Raw genomic sequence first — 16,036 nt, forward strand, 5'->3', positions numbered from 1 at the left:
ATGTCAACCCTTGGTCCTCGGGCGACTCGGTTCCCAGCTCCTTGGGAGAAGGCCGTGTACGATCGACCTCGTCCCGCGATATCCGAGCTGGGTGTTTCTTTGGGGGCAGTTTGAGGACGTGCCGCTCGAGATACACATCTGACTGTTGCGAGAGCTTAGCTGTCTTGCTTGCAAGCCGTATCTGGTCCGTGCTTGCGAAGAACCCTAAGGATGGGCAAGTATCCGTAGCCATAGGCATAGGCATGCATAAAGGAGCTGAGACCGGCTATGGACGACAGACAGCTCTCGGATACAGACTATTGTCAAAAAGTTGCCATACTCCTAGTCACCGGCACGCTGTCTTCAAGCTCGACTTCCTGAATTCTGCACTTTGAGCCCCAATACGAAGTGTGTGCTGGATCATCGAACCGTGATTCCGACCAACGGTTGATGGTGCGGGCGCCCCACAACCTAAAGATGGTGCTCATCAAGTGCGCTGCAGCATGAGAACAGGTAGCCTCTGCGCCGGTATAGAGGGGACGGAGAAAGAGGGGAGAAATGGAAAATGCAATGCATTCTGGAGAGATTGGATAGCTGTGGGTTACATATGTCTAGGCTCGAATATCCCTCTATCCAAGATGATCGACGCTGTCAACTCGCAAAGAGCAGCGGCTACGGCGTCAGATTTGGCAGATGAAGTGAGATCGCAAGTCACGGGACAAGCCGTTGAAGCACATAGGTACCTTCGTAAGGTATCTCCAGAGTCAAACTGCCATGCCTCGGGCGAAAGCCTTGCCGGCAATCTCCTTAGCTTCGGGTTGGCACGCATAGCACGCGTTGCTGACAAGCAACAGGCTCTCGGAGATCGGCCCAGCTCCCGAGACTCCTGATCAGCGTTTGACTCGGCAGGGGGGCATGTGGTGGAGGTGGAGTGAGAGCTTCACTTCTCGATGTGAAAGCTCCCTGGCTGCCGCTGGTGCTAAGGTAAGTAGGTAACTGCTGCTGCCAGTGCCTGCTGTGGCCGGATCGGACTTGCCGCTGCACGCTGCGACGGCACCCCACATCTTTTTTCGGAGCAGCCAGAACTGGAGATCCATCAAAAGCGCCCGGGCTCCGTCGCATGTCGTGCGTTTCGCAACCTTTTGGCCTGCCAAGACCGGCTCCACTGCTGCAGAAAACGTCCCCTCTCATTCTCCACGTTCGATCTTTTTCGAATCTTCGAATTTCTCGATCCTGCGAATTGCCCAATGCCCGGTGATCGGGGTGTCTTATCTGTCTGCAGGTGATTTTTTGGAGTCGTCCGCTAGCAAGCAGCCATGCATGCACCTAATCGGCCTATGGCGCATACACTTTACCAGACAACCAGGGGGTGTCTCCCCACAGCATTAACATGCAATCTTAAGAGCTCCCGAGATTAGCCGCTTTAAGCAACGCTGTTCGTTGTCCCAAGCTTTCGTCTGTTCCGCTGACGGTCTTGGTGGCCGGATCAAACACCCAGCTCGAGTTGAGATGAATGAGAGAGCCTCACACCGAATTTGAGCCCTAGCCCTGGGCCTAGGTCAGGCCAAGACCATGTTCCCCGTCGCCTCCATCCGCGGACGATTGCCGTCATCCCGCACTACCGCCATGCCGGCATCCTCATCCTCGTCTTTGCCGTCGGCCGTATCCCCGAAGACGTGGATCAGCATGAACGCCCGATTTTCGTTTCCTCGACCTAGCTTTCGCTTGTGCATGTGCAGTTGTTCCTTCTCGTACTCGTGCCCGGGGATATCCTGGATAGTTATCGTGGGTAGTTCCCCGACAACGCGGTCGTCGGGTCGCAGACGCGTGGTAGTTGTACAGTAGGAACAGAGTACACGCTCCCATGGAGGAGTCGAACCAGGTCTCGTTCCTCTCTGGGCATGCAGCTTTGAACACTAAGGACAATGCTGGGCCAATCACGCATGTTGCTCTGGCGCTCCTCGCCGCTCGCTGGCAGCTCGATACGCGCTTCTATTTTATTCTTGTAAGTTTTTTTTTTTCCTTTTTTGGGTTTCTCAAAAAAACAAATCCTATCTTTGACAGGTGTTGGTCGGCACTTGGGCGGCAATTGTTTCAACGGCATCGCAACAGCGCCGGGATATCATGGCGACAGAGGCGTTAGAATTCTCGACTGGGACATGACTGGGACGTTACTGTCTGTCCATCTCCCCCTGTTCGGCAATTTGGCAGACTGGCAGCTAACCTTCTCGTCAAGTTCGCCCTACAGAAGCCGGGGCCATCGATCCCTTTTGGCCAGTCTGATATAGCCACCCCGGCTCTGATATAGCTTCTTTTGGACAGAACGGTCAAGTGTGCTGCCCGGATCCACCAACAGGCTGCCAGCACTCTCTTCCTTCCCACCGTTCTGTGTGAGGGGCTTCCGGCGACTGCGCGAATCCCGCCTGTCTGCGCTCCTCGTTGAGATCGCTGGGCTGCAACGCTGTTACGCTCTCCCACCGCATCCGCATCCGTAGCCACATCTGGGTCGTGCAGACAGCGAGCAGCTGTGCTCTGCCGCGACTGGCACGAGTGTTATGAGCTCATCAGCTTTGCTTCTTTGCTTTCTGCCCCCCTCTTTTCATATATCTCTGCATCTAGCTTCCTGTTCCCCTGCAGCTTGATATGACCCTTGAAACAAACTAAGGGAGCAATATATGTTGCTGTCTATCTATCGGCAGGCAAACAACCAGAGCCAAAAATCCCGTTACCAAACTTCCAGTGTAGCTCTGAGGCAAGCAATTGCCGTGAAGCGGCACTTGAAGTGACGGGTGACAGGTGTGGTGGCAATACCCCCGCAGAGCCGAAGAGTAGCAGCCTGTACGCACTCAGTTCTTTTCCTGCTCCGGGCGCATGGTAAAAGGAGCGTTTCACATTGTGCTCTCCATCCGGCTCGATGTTTCGTGTTCTTCCATGCTTTTTCTACCAGCGACGTCTAGACGTTTCTCATCGTCGGTGTCGTCCTACTAGCCTATCTTTCCGGTCAAGCCACCCGGGGTTGTCGGATCGGGGAAGTATACCCCACCCCCCCCCCCTGGAACCGTTGCTCGATGTCAAGGCACCCTCCCCTGCTCCCCTGCTCCCCCTGCTCCCTTGTTGCATCATACCGGATACCTTAGACACTAGCTACGGCTGGGGTCCTTGCTTCTATATCCGGCAGCCAGACCATGGCATTAGATCCTCAAATTATGCTACCCTCATCGCTGGCCAAGGCGACTTGGGCTCCCCAGGGCTTCTCACCGATCAGGAAGCTTCTCTTGTCTCGTGCTGGTCCGGCCCTATGTTGGCATGCCTAGTCGTTCATGTGCTTGTGTTTGGAAGTGGAGGGGAAGCAGATAGAGCTCTGCCTGGCTACGCCCGGCCGATATTAAGTATTAAACCGAGTGTGCTACCACCCGCAGCCCTGCATCCCACCTACTTCTCTCTCGTTTTGCTCCACGGTACCAGACTTGGGACGACATATAATACCAGATATATCTGCCACTGCTGCCACTGGCTGCTGGATGATCTAAATTCTGGCTCGCATTCCTGCACCGCATTGGACCAAGGGCCGGGAGGTAATAAGAACCGCTCCTGGCACTTGGACTCTGACTAAATACTATCAGTCCACTAAACATACACATACACACATACATCCATCCATCAAACCAAACACCCTTCACCCCTCTCCCTACCCTCTACCCCCAAGAGTAGTTGTACGGGAGGCAGAGCAGACAGACAGACAGACAGGCAGGCAGGCAGGCAGACCAGATACACTGAAGGGCCGCCATGTACTGTTGAGGAAGAGCTGAGGTCGCCATCAGATCATAGCTAGTCAAATCAGCAAGTCATCTCGCCCCCTACGGTATCCCAAGTGTTCGCCGTCGCATAAGGAGTTTCCTAATTCCTGAGACCATACCGCTATCGATTCATCGTCGCTGCCCCCAACCCTGCTGCCTCGACACCACATGCCTTCTGGCTTCATTAGAACACCCGCAAATACCTTCCAGCATAGCCTTCCGGCCGCTCCCGGGAATACGGAAGGGATCGAAGGACAATACGCTCGGTTTCCCCGAACCTATCTTCACAGCATTTTCGACGAGTCTATAGCCCTGCGGGGCTCTACCCCGACAAATAATTTCCATTCAGTCTCCGGCGACCAGCCAGGGCGGTCCGCTCTGGCGGAACCCATGTATTGGAGGCACACTGGCGGACAACTACCGCGTGGGACCGGACTACAATGTCGACTACTCGCCGCAAGAGCCGCATTCGACCGACCAGGCCCAAGCCCAGCACGCATATGATGCCCACCATCACCGAGCGTCGCTCCAGCATCCCGGGCCGCCGCCCTTACACGAGGCCCCTCCTGCCCATCCATCTCACCATGGCCTGCCCCAGCACTACACGCCCGCTCACCCGCACGCCCATCCCCCCCATCCAATGCTCACGGATCCATCAGCACACCTTGCAGGCCGACACATCAGCCATCCGGGCCCCCCGCCCCCTCACTTCGGCCCCGCCCCGCCTACCCATGGCGTCGTTGCGCCTCTCTACCCTTCTCTAACGGCGACTCCCGGCCCAGCCGCGGGCGTAAAGCGGCCCCGGCCCGATGATCTTGACCTCGGTGTCTCCGGAATGCCCGAGCTCGGACACGGCGATCTCGAGTCGATGCAACAAGCTCCTCCTCCTCCGATGGGTCCCCCCTACGGGCAGACGACGGCGCCGCCTCCGCCGCCGCCATCTGTTCCGCCGACGCATCACCATCATCGATTGCCGGAGACGGGGCCGCCCGCGAAAATGATGAGACGGGATGGGGAGGGCGGTAGCTCGTCTGGGCATCATCAGAGTATGGTGGGGCAGCCGGGTATGCCGCCTCCCGCGGCGAGGCCGAAGGGGCCTAAGTTGAAGTTTACGCCAGAGGATGACCAGCTGTTGATTGATTTGAAGGAGAATAAGAATTTGACGTGGAAGCAGATTGCGGATTTCTTCCCGGGGAGGTCAAGTGGCACGTTGCAGGTGCGGTATTGTACTAAGTTAAAGGCGAAGACGACTCAGTGGACGGAGGAGTTGGTAAGTTTTTTTCAGGGTTGCGCTGTAAGTGATGTGATGACATGCTGACTTTGGTTGTAGGATAATAAGCTTAAGGCGGCCATTCAGGACTATGAGAACGAAAAGTGGAGGATCATAGCCAACAAGGTCGGGACGGGCTTTACGCCGGCTGCTTGCCGCGAGCGAGCAATGCAGTTGTTGGGCGAGAATGCCGTATAGCGATTAGCGTCCTCTCCAAGGGTTTCGGCCCCTGAGTCTGGGGACACCACTATTTACACGCTGCCGCCGCAGTGATTGACTGCGTTAGTCAACTTCGATCGACACCGACAAACTTTGCACGATTGAGCGAACCGACCAGGGGATATTGAGTTTCCTGTTGCAAACCCCGAGTCATCCGTTTCTCCAACGACATCGACAAATGAAACCACGGAGAACGGTCGTCGACCCGAACCATATTGGACGAAGCGATGCATCTCAACTCACACATTCAGCTTCTTTTTTTTTTTTTTTTTTTTTCCTTTTTTTGATACCCACAGATTGTTTCTGGCGAATCCATTGCTTCGGCGAGGACCGAAGCGGTGGAAACTACCTTTCAGCACAACTCGACCATTACTCTCGTTACCACCACCAAACCGGCAACATTTCCTATGTCATCTCTCTTTCTCTCTCTCTCTTTTTGTCACTATCACTCTTATACTTCTGGATACCTTCACAGGTTTCATTTGTATACTACAGTACTGCACATTTTATCCTGTCCTCTTTTTTGGGAGCGATGTACTTGGGCACTAGGGTTTTTTTTTGTTTTGGCTTCTTACAGAGAGAGGCGGGAGATTAGTTTTGTGGAGTATACCCGAAGAGATACCCTTCTATTTACCGCCACACAGAAAGAGATTACTTTTCCTCTTTTTTCCTCAGTCTCGAGTATTGCATCTTTCCCTCTTGAGTCTTTGTCTTGTTTATTTTGCTCGAAATCTTGCAACAACATCATTGATGCTCGAACCACAGCAATATAGAAGGTGGGGTCGGGCGCGGCCTGGGAGGGGAACACAAGTGCATAGGGGTAGCGGGATACACGGCCGAGTGGTAATGATGACCTTGTTTTCCTGGTTTGGTTTTCTATCTTGACAGGGTAGGCTAGGGACGAAGGCTGAGGTTGCATAGGCTGGTTCGGATTCACGGGCTGGGTTCCTCAAGGCTGGCTGGCTGGTAGGCAGGCGCAAGGTTGGTTGAAGGATGGTCGACTTCACAAGCTCAAACTGATACCCACACAACACTTCATGAGTGCCTATGTTTTGGAAAGGTTGAAGTTGCTGGCGTATCGTTGGTTTGTATTTCGGGAGCCAATTGTTTTGAGGCCAGCCCAGTGCGGATCGAAAGTCTACATCTCCTGATACCTCTGCTGTCCTGGCCCTGTTGGTTGATTTCTGAAGTCCGCTGGATCGGTTTTCGGCGATCGCTTGGAGACTACCTACACTACCTACTTAGACATAACCGGAAGAATTCCGGATTGTAGGTTGGCCTCAATCCTAATGTACATAATAGTTATTGTGCCTATCGTCAATAATCCACTTTTCATCTTCAACGTCCACTCTGTTGTCTATGTCTGTAATGGAAGTCGAACCTTGGAGCAGCAACGCAAGGCCATCTCTACGACCAACTGAACAGCCACGGTGTCAAACCAAAACCATCCATGATCTGTGCCATCAAAACCTCCCTCACTATCACAGCTACCAAACTCCGTTCAACGCCATCCACCCATCCATCCATGACACTCCCCACCGCAAATCGATGATGTGCGGATGCACCGTTGCACAGTGTCAATAGTGATGCAACGGTTTTGATGCCAAGACATTGGAGTGGATCACAAGAGATCCACGATTTGTCGGTTTGTCCTATTGCAACATCCGCAATCATACAATTTGACATCTTGTGATACGTAGTGTAGTTCCCGTGTTGGGGTATACAGATTTCCGGTTTTCTTGGTCAAAATTCAATAGTTTGGGGGGCTGCGGCCGGTACGCGGCGAATTTCAGATTGAGTGTGTCGTAATGTCCGAACTCTACATCTACTGGCTTGCCTCGAGTTGCCCGGATTGTTAGTGACAGCGACAGCATAGAGATAGTTAGGCACGCTACATCATCAGATCATGTGGCAGCTGGCATTGGCATAGTTACAATGCTTCTACCCTACGATATTGACTGCCGGCTGCCGGATGAGCATTCCGCTTCGTCGCAGTCGCAGTCGCAATCCGTCCGTATCAGGCCAAATATCTCGGGTACCTGATTCTTGAACAAGCCAAAAAGACGCATTGTGGCAGCTCAAGAGAACTAAAGTATTGATCATTCACACCCACGTGTAGCAGATGCAAGGTACCCGAACGGAGGCAACGCTACCTCACCACTCACCTCACAGACACACAGATGTAAACGATCTGCTTACCTTAACGCTGGCCGCTGAAACATCGCGAGCTCAGAAACCACATCGGAAGCTCTATCGCATTTCGTTCCGTGTATCAAGAAACCCTAATTGAGAGGGAAACACGACTTTAGAGTGTCGCCGCATGAACATGACGCATCGCGTCTACCACACAACTGAAACACGCGTATAGTGCAGGACGTTGCGCTGCGCCGGTCCTGCTTAACATGCACGCGTTCGTCTAGTGTTAGCTGGCATCGAAATCAACGCATGCAAGGAAACTCCACCATCCAAATTCTAAACAAGAGAAAACATAAGACGAAAAAAAAGATAAATAGGTAATAAATACATAAAATGAAAAAAATGACACGTGGGGCGTTGTGCAAAGGGTGGAGCTCCTGTCGAGGAAAATCTGTCCCCCACCTTCAAGACCCAACGCTGGTCGGTCGATCGGTCGGTCGGCAACATCCACAACCCCACAACCCACAACGATTTCTATCGCCTTGTTGTCAGTACGCCAAGTCTCTTGTGCGACACTGAAGCCAGTCGGTTGTCGGTCGGTTTGTTGGTAAGAGTTATCAAACTCGGACGCTGTTAACAACCGACCTTACAGAACCCACCAACCAACATTGATAGTCGGTCGCAATCGACCGACTCCCCATTGTCAATAATGAACGCTATTGACGATCGAAAGAAATCGATCCTGTATCACCGACCGACCGCTTGATTCCATCGCTCCGATAAATTCTCTCGCGCAATTGCTAGCCCAGGTCACCCCACTGGAGCTGTGAGGTACTCACGGCATGGGCGAAGGTAACGTTGAGTTGCAGCAAGGACGACAATCTGCAAGCATTGCCATTGAGGGCATGGTGCCTGGGTTGGGGTGGTTGCCCGCCTGGTTTTGAGTTCGCTGTCGACGATCATCTTCCGAACCGTTTGTGGGCAGCCTAATTGCTGCATGTGGCTGTTGCATTGGACATACATATTTCAAATTCTCCAACTCGTTTTCATAAGGAGCGGAGGCTGACAGGCTGCATGGCCGTTGCCCCTCTCGCGTAGCCGAATGAGAAGCAGGCTTACTAGCCGCGTCGAAGACCTTCATACTTATGAGAACCAACTGGAGGAATGAATTCCATTTTAACAGCTGAAATGGGCCGCTCAACGCAACCCATCAGTAACACCGATCTTCACCCACGGACACCTACCTGTCTATGGATACCGCGCGGTCTTCACTCTCGACCTAACCCAGGTACCAGTTTCAACCAGGCACCTGACACCTCCTACGCCACACACCTGATCAGATATATATCCATCCATCCGGCTAGCAGTGTAACACTGTAGTTGGACGACAATCCCGAAATCCCATCTCTGGCTGATGTTGCAACCTTAAGCGGGCGGACACCCAATCGGAGATTAAGTCATAATATCTAACTTTATGCCCTCCCCCATGCCTGTACCCTATCCTGGCTGCTGTTTTACACCACCGAGCTGCCACAAAACTGCATGGCTACTACCGATTGGTTCTTTCATCCTTGCTACCTTAAGGCTACTTACAGTGTGGGTACGCAGTGTTCCTACCTCCATACCCTGGTCGTTGGACGCAAGCAGAAGAACTGGAGGGGCATCATCAACATCATGCTGCTACTTTGCGTAGTACTCGACCAGCTTGCGCTGGTATCTACGATCCATCTATCCGCACTTTACCTGGTCTCAGTAGGCTGCTTGTTAGGGCGCTGCGTGTCAGCCTGTCTACTGTTTAGGCTACCGTGCGCATCATCCGGGATAAGAAAACGGCTGGTTCCGGTGGCGCACCAGGTGGTTACAGATATCCTAGTGGTCTATGTTCCTGTCCAAACGGCCATTTCAGGCAGTGACATGACAAAGAAGGCCACAGAGACGCAGATCTAGCTGCCTCAGATTTATTGGGGTTCAGCCTAGCTGGTAGTTTGGTATGTCAGTGTTGCCGAGGGAAAGGGTTCAACGCGGACTCGGAGGTCAAGTGTATCTCCTTTTGAGTGAACAAAACTCGGCCAAAAGCTATGCTTCACTGTGGCCGACTAGCATGACATCTTCTTCGCTTAAAGAAAATTTATGAGACGAGTTCGCTTCGAAGCTAATTGGCAAGGCCCGCGACACCATGCCGGTACGTACGAAATTGTGCGCTTATGGCCCGGCCTGAGCCATATGTGGTCTTGAGCCGTGTCAGGGGAGGGAATACGGCCTGGAGATTTCAAGGGATACAATTTTGTTGTTAAGGTAACTTGAGGTAGGGCAACGGCCAAAAAAAATAATCGATGTAAATCTCGGGGCCTCGTGATCAATGTTTTGGGACCAGTTTGCCATATCTCTGTTCACTTCTCGACGTCTCAGCATGGATACTACGACAGGTAGATCAATCTTGAAGGATTCATTGACTATCGGAGCGCGGAATTTAAAAAAAAAACCTCCTAAAGGTTCCGATTTCACCCAAAAACGGGACGTCCCACATCTCCGCACCGGAAAAGGAGCTATATCAACCGGTTTATGCCTATAACTGGCACCAGTTAAACCCAGATAAAGTCAGACAAGCATCTGTTTCTGGATAAACAGTTTGTCACACGCACTGTGATGGGCATCTGGGAGCGGAAAAATGCCCAAGCTGTGGTCGAGCCACTGCCAAACTGGTCCATTCTGCAGCTGGTGAGTTTGGTTCAAGGAGGAGGGAGCCTGGATTGAGTCACTTTAGTTCAGTATATGTGCGGTCGTGATTGTTGTCGACGACTATTACCTGGGGAGATGGGCTTTTTGCATGACATGGCATGGCAGGATACAGACAGATGCCGTGATAGTTTGAGGTTTGCCGTTTGGAACTGCCATGTGTCGATCTCAATGAATACTGGAAGGTGAAGAGCGACGAGCGTTGATCAAAGTCTATTTTTGACCTGAACAGGCTTCCTCCAGTTTGAATAACGCATTCGGGATAGCACAGCAGCTACCAACTAGTAGATTATGCGACTTCCATGCCACTTCACAGGTATCATGTTGCACGGAGACTTTGAGGATAACAGTTTGAGCAGACTTCTCCCTAACTGCCTGCCTCGTCCTCCTTCCTTATCCTAAGTACTCACGGGAGATCTTGCGAAAGCACTTGGGTCATGCTTCGTCTCATTGGAACCACCAAACACTCTGATTCGCGGAACCTGGTTTGCCATACTCTGGTATCGAGGTCTCACCACCGGCACCCAAACCACCCACACACATAATATCTGCAAGATTCTGTCCTACCTGCCTAAAGGAAAAATTTTCTTTGAGGAGTCATCCGGCCCCCGCAGTACTACAGCGGATCAGGACATTATGCGGGGAAGAGAAGCATCCCGATATGGTGACGAGTTCACTTCCGCTCTGCGACACATTCCATGGGTTCTGGAAGGCCATTGTCAAGAGGTTCATCTTGTCAAGCATGGATACCATGGAGTGTGTTATATGATCTTCCATCTCTGATAATTCAAGACGGATTGTTTCCTTCCAGAAGCTTTCGAGACATGATTCATTGGGGGATCATGAATCCGGGCCCCTAGAGTATAGAGCTGAATGACGGACCAACGCTGTCTTTTTAGCAGTGAGTTTGGACAGGTTTCGAAGGCTGAATACTGTTCCTGCGGCTAGACACGAGATTTTGGGGTCTAGTTTTCCGCTAAATCGCTGAGTGTGGGCCTGGGAATGCTGAGATGGGTTTGGACTGGCATTGGTAGGGGTTCGATCGCAGTTGATCGCTGAGGCTTATCTAATTCAACTGTCCAGGTGTCATGCCATTAAGAATCGTACTCATCTGCCTGAGGAGTTAAATGTGCCTTTCGAGATTCTACTCATCATGGTGTGTACACTGTTGCTGGCTGCTTTGGATCTGAGAATGAAACGTTGAACAGCACCAAAAGGTTGATTCAAAGTTGTGATGAACATTCCGTTGCTGACAGAACCTCATGTTTTACACCAGTCATTCTCATATCCCATGACTGAAACCATTCGGAACATTGATCACTCCAATAAATAACAAGCTTGATGTCACAGTTCAAAGTTTGGTGTCTTGGGGAAGCACCAATAATAACCCTAACCCTTTTAATCACATGGTCCAGGTAATATCAAAAATCACGTGACATCGTGCCATCAGCATCGCGCCAGTCGCGCACCAACTCGACAGCTTCTGCACAGCCTCCACTTCGGATTTGAATGACACAATCTTGCTGTTGTTGCCTGAGCCTTGTATTGATTCTCAGATTTTCTCGATCAGTGCAGCCTTCCATCTCCCGATTCTTTTACTATACTTAAATCATCGTTGCTCTTTCCTTCCTTTTCCTTTCTTTGCCCGTAAAGTTTCCTCATACGTCGCTTTTTTCCCCCCATGAGTTCTATAATGTGGCGGCAGTAAACGTGCTTGGAAGATAACTTCTTTCATAACTTCCCACATCCGCTTTCTCCGCGATCCTTGAGATCACTGTATCCTGTGCATTTTGTCACCATGGACAATGAATCTGGGACTCCTGCCACTTTTGCTACTCCGCCCGAAGCACAGGCCTCGCAGGCCAGCTCTGTGCCTGCTGAGCCTGTGGCTCCAGCAACAGTGATCAACAAGCCCATGGCTCTCGATGCTGTGACAGACGAAGTAGAGGCTCTCAAGGACCTCACAGAAAATGTCCGCGACCAAGATGACCTGGAGCGGGATATCACGTACCAAGCAAGCATCGCTCTCATCGAGGCGGAAAACAAGAAAGATGTGAAGCGCATCGAGAAGGTTGAGAACACCAAGTCAAAGCTGGAGAGCCAACTGAAGGCACAGCAACAGAAACTTAGCGCTCGCCATGCGAATCCAACCTCAAGGCTGCGAATCCAAAAAGAGATTGCGAGACTCCAGGCCGAGATCGAGCTATGCGACAAAGATATAGCTGCTTTCAGGGCGCGCATCGAGCAGCGAACCAAGGAGGGTGTGGGATCAGATGGTAAGGCTGTGTCTGTAGGAGGGAGGCTGCCCAATGAGACGCAGCGTGAGTATCTGATTCGCACCGGCAAGATCACACCGTTTGCGACATTCGGTGGCCCCAGGCCTGATGATGTGGCTGGAGAGCTTGCGGAGGCGATCATTGATGCTGAAGAGGAGGCCATTGCTGAGGAACTGGAGGAACAGATGGAGGAGGGGCCACGGTCGCATCAGAATCTGAGGCTTCCCGGTTTCGTGCAGGACAATGATGATGATGATGATGATGTCTTCAGCTCGGCGGTCAAGTCAGAGTTTTCGTTGCGTCCTCGCAAGAAGCGCAAAATTCGGCAAGTTGAGGATGAAGGATCGGATGATGAGTTTGTCCCTGAGGAGTCTGCTTCGGAGGCAGCCACTTCAGAAGACTACGAAACGGATGACTTTGAGCTAGACGAACAGACGCCAAAGCGGAAACGAGGTAAAATAGTAAAGGCCACTGAGGAAGAGAAGATCGATTTGAGTAAAATTGATGACGGCAACGAGTCTGTGTACCAGCGGCGGTTAAAGAGTTGGGTCCAGAGGAGAAGCCGTGCTAGACGTCGTCATCGCGAACGGTTAGGTTATCCTGCCGGTGAGGGCTCGGATGACGAGGAAGAGTGGTTTAAACCACTGCCAGACACCCCTGATTATCAGTTTGAGGGTGGGTTGAAACTTCCTGGAGATATCTATCCTGCTCTCTTCGACTACCAAAAGACCGGTGTGCGATGGCTTGCAGAGTTGTACTCGCAGCAAGTTGGTGGCATCATTGGTGATGAGATGGGGCTGGGCAAAACAGGCATGTTAAAACACTCTGTTTTTTTATGATTGCTTGAGGCTCAAGCTTACCTTGCCCTAGTCCAGCTGATATCTTTCGTTGCCGCCTTGCACTACAGCAAAAAGTTGACGAAACCTGTTATCGTCGTCGCTCCTGCTACCGTCTTACGGCAGTGGGTGAATGAGTTCCATCGCTGGTGGCCACCGCTTCGAGTCTCAATCTTGCACTCTTCCGGCAGCGGCATGTTTAATGTTCGTGATGAAGGTGAGATTGAGGAGCTTGTCGAAGACTGGAATGAAGAGAAGAAGAAACCTACGCGCTCCAACAAAGCTGCCAAGCAGATCGTTGACCGTGTGGTCAAGCACGGCCATGTCCTTGTCACGACATACGCTGGGCTTCAGACGTACGGTGACATTTTGATCCCTGTGGAATGGGGTTATGCTGTGCTGGACGAAGGTCACAAGATCCGTAATCCAAACGCGGCGATTACTATTTACTGCAAAGAACTTCGCACACCTAACCGGATTATCCTCTCCGGTACGCCTATGCAAAACAATCTCACTGAACTGTGGTCCCTGTTCGATTTCGTCTATCCAATGCGTCTAGGTACGCTGGTGACGTTCAGGGCCCAGTTCGAAATTCCAATCAGACTGGGAGGCTACGCAAACGCTACCAACCTTCAGGTCATGACGGCGCAGAAATGTGCCGAAACACTCAAAGAAGCTATCAGTCCTTACCTCCTGCAACGACTGAAAGTGGACGTTGCTGCCGACCTTCCCAAGAAAAGGGAACAGGTCATCTTTTGCAAACTGTCACCAGAGCAGCGCCAAGCATATGAGCTATTTCTCAAGTCTCCCGAGATGGCTGCAATTCTCAACCGCACTCGTCAGTCGTTATATGGCATCGATATTTTGCGAAAGATTTGCAACCATCCGGATCTCGTTGATCCTAAGCTTAAGAACAAGCCCAACTATAAATGGGGTAGCGTCGAGAAGTCGGGCAAGATGGCTGTCGTTCAGTCTCTTCTCCCGATGTGGAAGCGTCTGGGGCACAAGACGCTGCTGTTTTGCCAGGGCACACAGATGCTAGACATTATTGAGGCGTTTGTCAAGACGCTCGACGGCATCAAGTACCTGCGCATGGACGGCAAGACGCCAATCAAGTTGCGGCAGACACTTGTCGATCAGTTCAACACTGACCCAGACCTAGATGTGTTTCTGCTGACGACGAAAGTCGGCGGCTTGGGTGTCAACTTGACTGGTGCCAACCGCGTCATCATCTATGACCCTGACTGGAACCCTTCCACGGATGTCCAGGCCAGAGAGAGGGCTTGGAGGTTGGGTCAAAAGAGGGAGGTTACGATCTATCGCTTGATGACGGCCGGCACGATTGAAGAAAAGATTTACCATCGCCAGATTTTCAAGCAATTCCTTTCCAACAAGGTATTGAAGGACCCGAAGCAGCAGACTGCATTCAACTTGAACGACTTGCATGATCTCTTCAGTCTCAACTCCTATGAAGATGGCGTGACCGAGACAAGCGAGTTGTTCAAGAGCAGCGGTACCAAGACATTTGCATCAGGGCCAAAGGAGCTCGTTGTTCCAGGGAATAAGGATGCTCCTGTCCTGGTTTTCAGAGACTCAAAGAGCAACCCTAAGAGCAAAGAAGGTGACGACAGTCCCAGCACAGAAGATAAAGAACTCGACGACCTCCACAACATCGATGGCGTCGCCGGTCTTGAAACTTACCAGTCCGCCTCCGAACCCGAAGACAAGCCAGCCGAGAAAGAAGACCGCCTGCTAGAAGGCATCTTCGCCCGGTCCGGCGTCCACAGCACAGTGGAGCATGACGAGATTATCAACGGTAGCAACAAGAAGCCCCGTGCCGACCCCCGCATGCTCCGGCAAGAAGCAGATCGCATCGCGGCCCAGGCAGCGCAGCACCTTCGCCGCGCGGGAGAACAAGCTCGTACCATCCCCATTGGAACAGTTACCTGGACTGGAGAGGTCGGTGAGGCAGGGCGGCCGGTGAATGTTCGTCGGGCGGCACAACAGCAGGCCAGGGGTGTGCGGTCAGGAGCAACAAGCAGCGCGAGTAGCTCAAGGTCAGGGACGCCTGCTTCCACAGGGCACGGCCTGACGGTGCGGGACTTTGAGAGGATGATCCCACCGTTTATCAAGAGGCATGGGGGGCAGGTACCGTCGAAGCTGCTGGTAGATCACTTCAATCACTACTGCAGTACCACACAACAGGCAAATGAATTTAAAATTGCACTGGGGAAGGTCGCGCAGATGGAGAAGAAGGGGGGCAGTATGAGGGTTATTTGGACGTTAAAGCCAGCGTACCGGTGAGGGGGTTAGGGTGTCATACAGTTTTCGTTTTGGGTTGATATATAGGAAGTAGGCTTTGACTTGGGAATGGAATCGAGGTATATTGAGTCCTATGGTTAACTCGGTCTTTGATTCTAGCATGGCGATGAGTTTAGAGAGCCGTAGTAAAAATACAATTTGAGATTCAGAGCGCTTCTTCTGGTAGGACTGGGTGTTAAGTAGTAAGGATCTTCCTGCATCCTCACTTTTCCCTGCGCCCTACCCCAGTTTCTGCATAGTACACGATGCCGGTCAAATTAGTTTGCGTGTTATTACAGAAATTTCTGCGCATCCTCCAGTTAGTCCTTCCTTCGATTTGTCAAGTCCCTCTCCCTGCACAGCTGTTCTCTTCTTCGATGCTGGCAAACCACCAAAAAGTTTTTCCACCAACACCGGCCGCTACGAAACCTCAAACAGGGTGCCGCGCGGTTACTGAGAAAGGACAGGAGTACTACCCCGCTGCTG

The 16,036-nt window shown here is 51.9% G+C and overlaps 3 protein-coding genes across 3 annotated transcripts; all 3 read left to right on the forward strand.

Annotated features, from left to right (window-relative positions):
* Positions 1-617: 617 nt before the first annotated feature.
* On the forward strand, positions 618-1,697 carry CTHT_0071260 (uncharacterized protein; the record flags this gene model as incomplete). Its single annotated transcript, XM_006697334.1, has 3 exons — positions 618-718; positions 834-963; positions 1,500-1,697. 3 exons carry the CDS (start codon positions 618-620, stop codon positions 1,695-1,697), a joined length of 429 nt encoding a protein of 142 aa, XP_006697397.1.
* Positions 1,698-4,416: 2,719 nt separating this feature from the next.
* Positions 4,417-5,244, forward strand: CTHT_0071270 (SANT SWI3, ADA2, N-coR and TFIIIB'' DNA-binding domain-containing protein; the record flags this gene model as incomplete). The annotated part of the gene is made up of 2 exons (XM_006697335.1): positions 4,417-5,046; positions 5,107-5,244. The coding sequence occupies 2 exons, from the start codon at positions 4,417-4,419 to the stop codon at positions 5,242-5,244; spliced, it is 768 nt and encodes a 255-aa protein (XP_006697398.1).
* A 6,691-nt stretch (positions 5,245-11,935) lies between these two features.
* On the forward strand, positions 11,936-15,553 carry CTHT_0071280 (putative DNA repair and recombination protein; the record flags this gene model as incomplete). The annotated part of the gene is made up of 2 exons (XM_006697336.1): positions 11,936-13,145; positions 13,284-15,553. 2 exons carry the CDS (start codon positions 11,936-11,938, stop codon positions 15,551-15,553), a joined length of 3,480 nt encoding a protein of 1,159 aa, XP_006697399.1.
* Between the last annotated feature and the right edge of the window lie 483 nt (positions 15,554-16,036).

This window comes from Thermochaetoides thermophila (assembly GCF_000221225.1).
Source record: "Thermochaetoides thermophila DSM 1495 unplaced genomic scaffold scf7180000011822, whole genome shotgun sequence".
Lineage (NCBI taxonomy): Eukaryota > Fungi > Ascomycota > Sordariomycetes > Sordariales > Chaetomiaceae > Thermochaetoides > Thermochaetoides thermophila.